The sequence below is a fragment of the Neophocaena asiaeorientalis genome, unplaced genomic scaffold (genome assembly GCF_003031525.2).
Source record: "Neophocaena asiaeorientalis asiaeorientalis breed wild unplaced genomic scaffold, Neophocaena_asiaeorientalis_V1.1 scaffold345, whole genome shotgun sequence".
In the NCBI taxonomy this organism is placed as follows: domain Eukaryota; kingdom Metazoa; phylum Chordata; class Mammalia; order Artiodactyla; family Phocoenidae; genus Neophocaena; species Neophocaena asiaeorientalis.
The window spans coordinates 3,753,893-3,765,707 of record NW_020175181.1 but is presented as its reverse complement, the minus strand read 5'-3'; the positions used below and the strand labels follow the sequence as shown (position 1 = coordinate 3,765,707).

Here is an 11,815-nt window from a genome sequence, read left to right as displayed (position 1 = left end):
TTCATTTTTTTTTTTTTTTTTTTTTTTTGCGGTACGCGGGCCTCTCACTGTTGTGGCCTCTCCCGTTGCGGAGCCTCAGCGACCATGGCTCACGGGCCTAGCTGCTCCGCAGCATGTGGGATCTTCCTGGATCGGGGCATGAACCCGTGTCCCCTGCATCGGCAGGCGGTCTCTCAACCACTGCGCCACCAGAGAAGCCCTCCGTTAATTCTTTGTGTGGCTATTTGCATGCTAGGTGTACTGGGTATGTTAGTTACGATAATGGCTCTTGGTTTCAGACAACTGAAGCCACCCCAGAAAAGGATTCATTTATTGAGGACTTAACACCGCTCATGAAATCATTGGGAGGTCTTAAGAAACAGGGCTGAATTTCAGAAATAACTCCCAAAATCACAGTGTAGAATTGGCTGGCCAAGGGATGTGTTGTTTCTACTGTGATCGGGAAACTGCTGAATCAGGAAGCTGCTGCTCCAGTGGTTGGCTTAGGACCCCACCAGCTCTGCTGTAATCTGTGCCAACAAAATGGATGCTCCTCACAGGGCCAGTATCACCCTTCCAACCAACTCTTTTTTTAAGATTTATTTATTATTTATTTATTTAATTAATTTATTTTTGGCTACGTTGGGTCTTAGTTGCGGCACACAGGACCTTTCCTTGCAGCGCACCAGCTCTTCGTTGTGGTGCGTGGGCTTCTCTCTAGCTGTGGCCTGTGGGTTTTCTCTTCTCTAGTTGTGGCACGCTGGCTCCAGGGCGTGTGGGCTCTGTAGTTGTGGCGCGTGTGTTCCAGAGCACGTGGGCTCTGTAGTTTGCAGCACGTGGGCTCTAGTTGAGGTGCGCCAGCTCAGTAGTTGTAGCGTGTGGGCTTAGTTGCCCAGCGGCATGTGGGATCTTAGTTCCGTGAGCGGGGATCGAACTCGCGTCCCCTGAGTTGTAAGGTGGATTCTTTACCACTGGACTACCAGGGAAGTCCCCCAACCACCTCTTGACTGGGGCAAGACTAGAGGGGTCTAAGGCACCTGCCTGCCACCTTATGGCAAAGGAGACTGGGAAATGGGGTGTTTGGGTTCTTTCTTAGGAAAAGCATTTTACGTTTATGCTTGTAAATGACAATCTCTGGAGCTTCTTTTTACATTTAGAGTATAAGCTGTAGGATATAGGGAATACTTTAAACTTTGCCTAGCTGATTCTAGGGTTTCAGTAAATAGTAAACCAGTCTCTATCATAGTTTCAGCAATTCTGAAACACCCAAGAATGTACACCGGTTTGAAGTAATGATATTTTGGACAATATACGTAGCAGTCAATGTATAACAATGATTTCTGTGTAAATGCAAGCTAGTATTGTTTTCAGGACATCCTCTCACACCTGTTATCTTATTAAAGGTTAAAAGTAAAAGTGAATTTTAACGAAAGTAGTTTTGACTTGAAACCCTCTGCAAAAACTCCTCATCTTCTGGAATCCCAGGAAGAAGAAAAAGCAGTTGTTTACAAGTAAGCCTATTATTCCATAGCTTTGTTCTTCTTTCATTTAACATGCTTGGCTGTGTTTTCATCCCCTGCCATCATTTTAAGTTGCTGGGGTCGGTGCCAAGGAATACACCAGACTCTTGTGGCTGGACATCAGGCATTTCCCACCGCTGGGAAAGGTGGCAACTTTCCTCAGCTTTTTCTGGTTTTAAAGAACAAACAGCTGACACATTCAGAAATAACAAGCATAGACATAGAAAAAAGTTAACAACTCATACTAAAGTTAAAGGTTAGGAGGTTTTTAATTGAATTGGAGTGGTAAAAATGGAATTTTGGACTAGTTCTGGTGGGTAGTAGCTGTTACAATATTGTACCCAGAGTGAAGAGAGGTTATAAGCAGAAAAGTGGTACATACTACTGTGTGTGTAACATGGCGAATCATCTCAATTTACTAGTTAATGGAATTAAAAGTAAGAGATTTCTCTCCATAGTTATATAACTGGTTAAGTATCTGATTAAAAGTAATGAGATCCATCAGACATTGTTTTCTTTGGGTTTTTTTACTTTTTTTTTGAATTTTATTTTATTGTTTTATACAGCAGGTTCTTATTAGTTATCTATTTTATATATATTAGTGTATATATGTCAATCACAATCTCCCAATTCATGCCCCCCTCCACGCACATACTTTCCCCCCTTGGTGTCCATATGTTTGCTCTCTACATCTGTGTCTCAATTTCTGCCTTGCAAACCAGTTCATCTGTACCATTTTTCTAGATTCCACATATATGTGTTAATATTCGATATTTGTTTTTCTCTTTCTGACTTCACTCTGTATGACAGACTCTAGGTCCATCCACGTCTCTACAAATGACCCAATTTTGTTCCTTTTTATGGCGGAGTAATATTCCATTGTGTATATGTACCACATCTTCTTTATCCATTCGTCTGTCAGTGGGCAGTTAGGTTGATTCCATGACCTGGCTATTATAAATAGTGTTTCAGTGAACATTGGGGTGCATATGTCCTTTTGAATTATGGTTTTCTCCGGGTGTATGCCCCTCAGACATTGTTGAAGGGAATGTAAAATGGTGCAGCAACTTTGGAAAACAGTTTGTCAGTTTCTCAAAAAGTTAAACATTAAATTACCAAGTGACCAGCAATTTAACTCCTAGGTTTCTATCCAGGAGAAATGGAAATATATGGCCACATAAAGGCTTGTGTATGAGTGGGTGTACATGGCACCATTATTCATAATAGCCCAAAAGTGGAAACCACCCAGATGTTCATAAAATGGTGAATGGATAAACAAAATGTGGTGCATCCATACATGGAATATTATTTGGAAATTAAAAGGAAAAGAAGTACTTACACTTGCTATACAACACGGATGAACTTCAAAACTATTATACTCAGTGAAAGAATACAATCACAATTTTTATTCTATTTATATTTAAGTGTAATGTTCAGCAAAAGCAAATCTATAGAGACAGGAAGTTGATTATTGGTTGCCTGGGGCTGGAGTTGGGAATGGAGAGTGACTGTAAGTGAGCATGAGGTTTTAGACTGATAGAAATGTTCTAAAACTAGATCATGGTGGTGGTTACACAACTCTGGAGATACACTAAAAATCATTGATTTGTGCATTTAAAATGGGTGAATTTTATGGTGCATAAATTATATCATAGTAAAACTTGATAATAATAAAAAAAAGAACCTAGCAAGGCAGAAGATAAGTGAGCTTACATGATGTTTAGGAGGTTGGCTTACAGTTAGTTCTCTGTTCCTAAAAAGCTCGAAAGTAAGCTGCAGTAGTTTCCCTGTCCTCATTCTGAATAAACTCAGAATTTGTTGAATAAATACAATGTGGCAGAAGCCAGAGGGCTCTTAGAGATGCTTGATTCTGACATGTCCAGCAGAGAGAACAACTGGTTGCCTCATGAGGGTCTTTTTAGTGATTTAAAGTAGAAACAGATAACTGTTAGAGATGGTGCTCGCCATTGTGGACTTCTCAGTGTTTTTGAGGTGTGGTTTAACACTTTGCTGCTTTTTTGAATGGGAGCTGAAGTTGAGGGATAATAGGAAGTATTGAAATTAAGCCCTATTCACTTGGTAGCTGAAATCCTTAAAAGATGGAATGCTTTAGCATCACTCTTTTCTGTTAGGCTCCAAAAGAGTAATAAGTTCCTCTGCAATCTGTAACTGCCATGGTCTCATACATATTTGTATGAGTCAGGTTTTAGGATAATAAACATCTTAATCCTATTTAATTTTTATATATTGTATAAAAGGAGAGGTTTTGTCCTTTAATGTCTTTTATAGCAGAGTGTGACTCAGATATGAAGGAGAATATTGCATTGTTGGAGTACCTAGGGACTTAAACTAGAGGCTTAAACTCATGAGCTCCCCCTGGAGAAAGGAGGAAGATTATATTTTCTTCCATGAATTAGGGAAGCATACCAATTACAGCATCGAGGTGGAAGAGGCATGTTTGTCTTTGGTAGAGTTAGACCTTCCCAGGGAAGCCACAGTGGACACCTCTGTGAGGGGGTCATATATGCCAGAGAACCCTCACTCAGCTGTTTGATTAAGCAGCAATGAAATTTCAGATGAAAATATTACTAGAGCAAGGTAATGCTATTTATTTGGGTTTATTTTTCATAAAAATGTGTAAATTCATATAGAACTCATCAGCTTCAAATTTAAATAAAATATTAAATGCTACAATTGAGTTGATAGGAGAATTTTTTCCTTTCTGGTTCCTCCCTCTGGAAACACAGGGTCATCCTTTCTGGAAAAAGAACCTCTATGTTATCAGGAAGGATAGAATCCAAGTCCCAAAGAGGCACTTTTCTTCCTTGAACTTTCTTGAGCTAGGAGGCAGACAAGGATGAGGACCAGGATGCGGTGAGAGCTGGTGTAGTTCCATCTTGTAATACACAAGGCAGCAATTGCTGATACCAAAATCTGAGCTGCTGGGAACAACTTCTCTGTATGGCAGTCTTCCCGGAAGACAGGAGGCAGTGGGCCACCCTCCCTACCCTCTCCCCCTGCCAAAAGGGAGTGAGTAGAAGAAACTGAGGCAGGTTTCCTTGGTTCAGAGGGAATGAGGAGTTGCCCCTGGCAGCTGTGCAATAGAGGTGTCCTCTAGGAGGTGGACTGTAGGATTTCCCTAGCTCCCTCTCCTGATTTTGCCCTTCTTCCATTCCTCCACCATCTCTACCATCTCTCTACCACATTTACCAGTTACCACACCCAAGCCAGGCCCCAAATTTTGTTCCCCTTAATTTAGCCAAGAAAGGCAAAAATTTTCAAAAGGACCATATACTGAGTTAAAGTAGTAAAGTTTAAAAAGTAAAAGTCCCCAAATGTAAAATGTATAGGAATGTAGTTGCTCACAGAGCACAGATTTCTCATCCTAAGGTGACCCTGGTTAAACTTGGTGCCATTTGACTTGTCTAGGCTAGCCTACTGCTTCCCAGTCTAGGGGCCACTTCCCTTCAGTTCTCTTCTCTACACCCTGTGTCCCGAGTCTCTGGAGTGTAGCTTCTGTTAGGAGTGGATTTGAAGGAGAAGTCACAGCCTATCCTCCCCATCTCCCAGTTAGAAATCAATAGGGAAATGATTCGTTTGTCTGAGTCTACAGTCAATCGATCATACTTCTTTTCTGACTCTGTTTCCCCACTCCTAAAGGGTAAGGGGGCTACTTTTTTTTAACTCACGGTAAATGTATTAAGATTTAATTTTGTGGTTTCACTCCTTTTACTGTCATGTTTTAGTATCCTCCCATGTGCTTGCTTGCTTTCTTCCTCAAATTTTAACAAGAACCTTCTCTGAACCAGGCAGTGTTGGAAAGGCTGGAGACTAGAGGTAAACAAAACAGATAAATCTCTGATCTCAAGGAGCTCACATTTTGATGGGAAACAGACAATAAACAGGCAAATATATATCACTTGAGCTAGTAATTGCAATGAGGAAAATAAAACAGGAAGTTGCTGGAGAACTACCCAACCAAACAGGTTTAAATGGACAGTGAGGAAAAAAAATACAATAAGTTGCTTTGTAATCATACCCTACACACCCTTCTTATGTACTGTACTGGTTATGGGTCTCTTGATATAACCAGCCCCAAACAGGATTATTCTTTCTTTTTTTTTTTTTTTGCCCACACCACATGGCATGTGGGATCTTAGTTCCCCTACCAGGGATTGAATTCGTGGCCCCTGAAGTGGAAGCACGGAGTCTTAACCACTGGACCACCAGGGAAGTCCCAAGGATTAGTCTTAATTTTGCACTCTGCCCCTCTTCCTGCCAAATTTCTCTTAGTTCAGTGAATAGGACTATAATCCAAAAAGGACCCCCAGGATAAAAGTCTAGGAGTCATTTTTTATTTCTTGCTTTCACTCAGTTCGCATGTCTTATACGTAATGAGCTCTGTTAGCTCGTTCACTTCTCAATTCTTCACTACTACCACTGGGTCAAGCCTCTGTGATCTTACCTGGCCTATTGCATTAGCCTCCTAACTCGTTTTCCTGCTTCTGCTCTTGCCCCTGTATAATCAGTTCTCCATGCAGCACCATATTCTTTTAAAAGTGTTAATTAGATCAGAATTCTCCCCTACTCAAAACCTTCTAATGGCTTCCCTGCACACTTTGAATTTTATTCTAACTCCTTATCATGGCCTCTAACCTCCTATACGATTGGGCACCTGCCTCCTCCCACCTGTATCACCTGCCTTTCTTTCCATGCTCACTATGTTCCTTTTCTTGTTGTGTGAACGCGCCAACCTCACCCTCATCTCAGGCTTTTGCCTCCGCCAGTCCATCTGCCTGGAACACTCCTTCCCCAGATCTCTCCATGTCTCATTTTCTCAGGTCACTCAGACTTCTGCACAAATATCATCTCTCCAGAGAAGCCTTCTCTGACTTCTCTACTTAAAATACTCTACCTCATCCATTCCTCCACCCTCCCACCTCCTTTACCTGTGTAGAGGTAGGATCCAGGACTTGAGGTCAGGACAATCTATCATTATAAGAGGAAGGAAGGCAGAGGGCATAGCCATAGATGAAACCAGCTTGGTGAATTTTGTGAAAGAAGATTGTTTACTTCTGTTTAATTCGTTTTCTCACGTAAGTCAGAAGGTCATCCATCAGCTGATAGTGAAGGTGGACAGAGATTCAGAGGTTTGAAAAGAGAAGGGAAGAAGGGAACCTAGTATTTTATAAATCACAATAATCCTAGTGTAAATTAGCACTCCAGGCATATTGACATCAGAAAGCAGGACCATAGGGGTCCCTCAAATCATATCACACATCAGTGCTCTACCCCACCTATAATAGGGTTGGCTCTGTCCCGGAAGCTCCTTGTTTCTGAATCCAGATAGAGTGAGGAGAGGCTGAGTCAGGAGCTTTAGGTGGGGACCCTGCCTCCAAGTCACTTAGCACCAACAGGAGGGCTAGGTTTCAGGGAGATCAGCTCAGCTAAAGCAGAGGAATTCTTTCTGCTCTTGTAAGCCCCTCATCCCTGTATCAATTACACTTTTCTGTCATTTTCAAAAGATTTTAGCAACCAAGGAGCACACACCCTGAGCCTTGGCTGGTAAAAGAGGACACAAAAGAAGCCTGCTTCAAAGGAAGCCATCTGCCAGCAGGAATCATTCAGGATGAGGAGCAAGAAAGGCGCTCAAGAATTGTTCTGTGTCTAAGAAGAGCATCTGCAATAAACTTCATCTTTGAGTCCAGTGTCTGTATGATCATTAAGAAATGACAGTACTGTATATTGACAGTTATTGCAGATGTATTTCCCCAGGAGTTAAGAAATGTTGCCTGAAAGATACAATAAAAATACTAATAGCTGCCTTACTTAGCACCCATCTCAGTTCACTTGCTCTTTCCCTAAATTGTCAGGCACCCTTAAAATCCACACCCACATATTCTCCCTAGGTTTCTCCAACAGTCTTTAGAAAATTTAAAAATTCATTTTGATTACCCACGTGCTGATTCTGAGTCTGCAAAGTTATAAAAATTCATTTTGATTACCCCTCTGGCTCATGTTGAGTTTGACTCCTAGTCACAGAAGGCTTAGGACCTGGAGCATAGGAGGAGAGACTTTTGTTTTCCTTAGGCAAAAGGGGTACTAAAATCAATCCTCGCTTCTACTTGGTGCCCTGGATCATACAGATAAATGGTAAGTTCTCTTTAGGATTAATTTACATGACCTAAATTTATATATATGTATATTTTTAACTAAAACCTGGGGTGGTGTCGTATTGGACGGTTGAAGGCCTGGCAGACGTCGCGCGGAGGGGCCGGGGTGGCGGCGAGCCCGAGCCGGGGCTAGGGGTTTGGGGGGGGCGCGGCGCGGGGGGGGGGGGGGGGGGGGGGGGGGGGGGCGGCTCCTTCCTCTCTGCGCCCCCTGTGGAGAGAGGTGTAGGGGGCTTGCGGGAAGAGGGGCTGGGGTCTAAGCGTAGTGCTTTAATTTGTTTTTAGAGGAGCTCCCCTTCCCCTCCCAGAACAGTGAGTCACCGTGCCACCGGCCCCGGAGCGCCCCGAGCGCAGAGCCCGAGGTGGGGAGCAGAAGGCAGCCCAGGCCTGCGACCACCTACGGTGGCCCCTCGGCGGTGTGGCCCAGGGGGGCCCAGCCCCGGGCAGACCCTGAGGCGTTGCCTGATTGGGTCCTTAAGGCCACGGGTCGGGGAGCCTAATCACCCCCTTTTTGAAACAGGTTTAGGGGACCCGAGGATTTATTTGTTTGTTTTACTTACCGAGTCTACTAAGTGGCAGAGCAACGATACACTGCTTTCTGAATTTGAAAGACCTCACTTTTTCAACTGTAATCACCTATCTCCTCAATTTACTCTTTCTTCCTTCGGGGATTCTGTTATTTATGGCTGCCACGAAAATGTCCAACTATGATAAACATTTTGGGCCAGAACAATTAAAGTGGCCAGAACCCGAGTCAATTGCTTTGATGGAGGTAAAATAATGTGGCATTTGGGGGCCGCCTTTGGGTGGTGGGACATAAATCCCTTGAAATTAGGATCTGTTGTGTCTTAATCACAGTTGTTTTCCCCAGAACTAGAACAGCGCCTGGCATAGACTTGGTTCTCAAAGAATTCGCCGAATGGGAATGGCCAGGGATCGCATTTGGCCCAGGGTGGTTGTAGTGTTTCCCCGTGGTCACCGCAGCATCAGGACAGCAACAGGGCGGGCTGTGGGTAAACAGCAGTCCCTGAGCTGCCCTGCGGGAGAGGCGGGGGAAGCCAGGTCTGGGCTTGCCAGTGAATTCTTGATACTCCAGGGTCTGGTAAAGCAATGATTTTCTCATAAAGTTTCATTATTTTATAGAGAGTATATTTTACTGTGGTGGCAGTAAGAGTGGCGAGAGAGTGTGTGTGTGTGCGTGTGCGTGTGTGCGGGCGCACAGTCACCAAGAAGGAGCTATCAAAAACTATTTCCTTAAACGAAGAAAAGGTGGTTCAAAAATCTGACATACAACCAATAGTGTGTATAACATTTGCTAATAATGTTAATAGGATGGCTAAAAAAATGTGATTTCTCAAGATGATTGTCGGTGTATGTTTCTACTTCAGATAAATTGATTTATTCTAAATTTGTGTTGTATTGGGGAAAACATTTAATTGTTTTACATGATTTTTCAACTTCCATCTTAAAATAAGTGTAAGAAGGCTTTATTTTAAAGCAAGAGTCTGTTTATATTATCAAGAGGGTTGTAATTTGGAGAAGACCCTAGTTAGCTGTCTGAATATCATTTTAGATTTCATGTGAAGCTGTTAAATATACCGGTAAAAATACAACTGTCCGTTTTGAGATTTATCTTATTCACAGATTTGGTATTTGAGTTTGAGGTTTAGTTTATTTTGATGCACTCGTTGTGGCAGAACTGAAAGATGAGCCAGAGATTGAACAACATAGTTTTAAGAACCTGTATCACTTTACACTAGATAATTCTTTTAGGTAACAGAATTTCTCTTCCAGATGCTGAATTTTTATTGCCTTTCCACTTGTCCCTACTTAGTTCTGTAAGAGTAAAAGCTGGAAGATCGGTTCATAGTGATCCAAATGAAAAGCCCTAAAGTAAGGATTTAAGTGCATCAGCTTTACCCAAGCTCATAATGGAAACAGCAAGTCCCTAGATGTAAGACCATCTTGGTCCTCCGCCAGGAGTTCCCAGCTAATTGGCTCTGAACCCGTTGAACTAAATCAAACTTCTGTAGTTTTGACTTATAAATAGGTTTTAACTTATAAAGAGACCTAGCAGAAGTCAGGAAACTTCAAGGGCTTTTAAAACACATCTACAGACTGCCTATAAAGAGGCTTCATTTTATAGAGGATCCCTTTAATTAGTAAGCTTTCTTGGTACTTTAAAAATAATGGTGTGATGTAAGGGATTTGATTCAAAATAATCTGGGTGGGGGGCAGGGGAGTGAGTAGGGATTTGGATGAAATAAGATCTACTCTGAGTTGATCATTGGTGAACCTGGGTGATGGGTTCGTGGAGAATTGTGTTTGAAAATTTCCATAATAAAAAGCTACAAGATATGTTTTGAGGTACAGATGTTAGATTTACACTCAAATTATTGGTAAAATACACTGTATTTTGTCACTGGTTTGTTTCTTCAGGATCTAAATGCTAATATTTAATTCTGTAATTTTAGGCATTGGCTAGAGAAGACATTGATGAAGCTGTATACATGATATTATTTAGAGAAAATTATGTTGCGAAGGTAAGAGTTGGCTACAGAGAGTGGATTCCAAGTGTGTTCTAGGTAAGCAAGAGTGATACAGAACAGTGTGGCCAAGAGGATGTTACCATGTCAGAGAGATTCATTTTTCTGGGAGAATGAACCTCCTCTGAATCACCCAGTCAAACTACATAGATCTGAGATTGTGCCATCTCCTTGCAGAATCACTAAGAGGTTGGGAGTCCCAGGTCTATCCTTAAGGGATCTGAGAGATTGTTCTAACTGCTCCCCGTCTTCGTCCTGTTACTGAATAGAAATTCTTTCCTAAAATCTGCCTCTCTCTCATATGTTCCTACATCACAGTGGGAATATGTAAAGCCACAAGAGATGAATTAGTATTTAAGGATAATGACCAGTCCGTAGTGATCATCACTACGGAATTAATAAATTTAAGGACGTTTTCATCTCAATGAGAGGGATTGAAATTTGGTGTATAATACGTTAACGTTTGTACTGTGGCTTATAATTTATAAAGGAAGTTTACATATATTCTCATTTGAGCATCAAAAGAGGTAGGTGGGTTTACCCTCCTTTATAAAAGAGAGAGAGGTGCTGATGCAAGTCTAGGCTCTTTTTCTTCTACCACTTTTATCACAGTCTTTACTCCTTTATAAAAGAGAGAGAGGTGCTGATGCAAGTCTAGGCTCTTTTTCTTCTACCACTTTTATCACATTCTTTACTGATGATGAAGCCTGGAGACATGGAATGGTGACCAGGGAATTCTTTGAATTCTTAAAAAGAAGCAGGAGTTTTCAGAGTTAGTGGTTTGGATGTGGTTTAATCTGGAGGCACAGTTGTGGTGTAGAACTGTTCATGGGTTCTTTCTGCTCTGTGCTCTCAGGTTCTCTTTCTGAAATTTATACTGTTCTTCAAATACCTTATTCTATGACTTTGCATCCTGAATGTGCTGAGAGCTGAGGAGTGGGAACAAGTGTTCCCCGCCACCGCCCCACTTATTCAAATGAAAATAAATGGAAAACTTCTTTTTTAAAAAATAAATTTATTTATTTAATTATTTTTTTGGCTGAGCTGGGTCTCTTGCTGCACGTGGGCTTTCTCTAGTTGTGGCGAGCGGGGGCTACTCTTCATCGCGGCACATGGGCTTCTCATTGCGGCGGCTTCTCTTGTTGCGGAGCACGGGCTCTGGGCACATCGGCTTGTTCCCCTGCATTGGCAGGCGGACTCTCAACCACTGCGCCACCAGGGAAGCCTGGAAAACTTCTTAATAATTTGTTTTCCTTGTTTGTATCACTTCCTTAGAGATTGGATACGTATTTTCAGCATCTGGATGTTTTTAAGGAAAGAAGAAAAGAGTTGTTACATAAAAAATGGACTGAAAATGTTGCAAAGCCTTTTCAGCAGAGAATTATGGAAAAAGTAATTTCATATAAAGGGTTGGAAAAAACAAGAGAATCCTGAATATTTATTAAAGCACACAAATAAAACGGTATGAGAATTTTTTTTTTTTTTTTGGCAGCTTTAGAATCACTGGAGCATGGGGTCTTTAAATAACACTCATTTTTGGACCCCAGAAGGACTAGGTATAGGTGATTTTTTAGAAGATTCGCCCAGATGATTCTAATGT

General features: G+C 41.9%; 2 protein-coding genes across 2 annotated transcripts in view; both read left to right on the top strand.

Moving 5' to 3' along the window:
- The window catches only part of LOC112412741 (protein FAM228B), a 30,384-nt gene extending 23,060 nt beyond the window's left edge, over positions 1–7,324 (top strand). The window contains exons 8-9 of the mRNA XM_024764426.1: positions 1,383–1,490; positions 7,025–7,324. Of these exons, the coding sequence (XP_024620194.1) occupies positions 1,383–1,490; positions 7,025–7,031 (115 nt within the window). The 3' untranslated portion in view covers positions 7,032–7,324. The remainder of the gene's footprint in view (positions 1–1,382; positions 1,491–7,024) is intronic.
- A 600-nt stretch (positions 7,325–7,924) lies between these two features.
- Positions 7,925–11,815, top strand: part of FAM228A (family with sequence similarity 228 member A) — a 14,257-nt gene continuing 10,366 nt past the window's right edge. The window contains 4 exon segments of the mRNA XM_024764433.1: positions 7,925–8,441; positions 10,144–10,212; positions 11,491–11,630; positions 11,632–11,677. Of these exon segments, the coding sequence (XP_024620201.1) occupies positions 8,352–8,441; positions 10,144–10,212; positions 11,491–11,630; positions 11,632–11,677 (345 nt within the window). The 5' untranslated portion in view covers positions 7,925–8,351.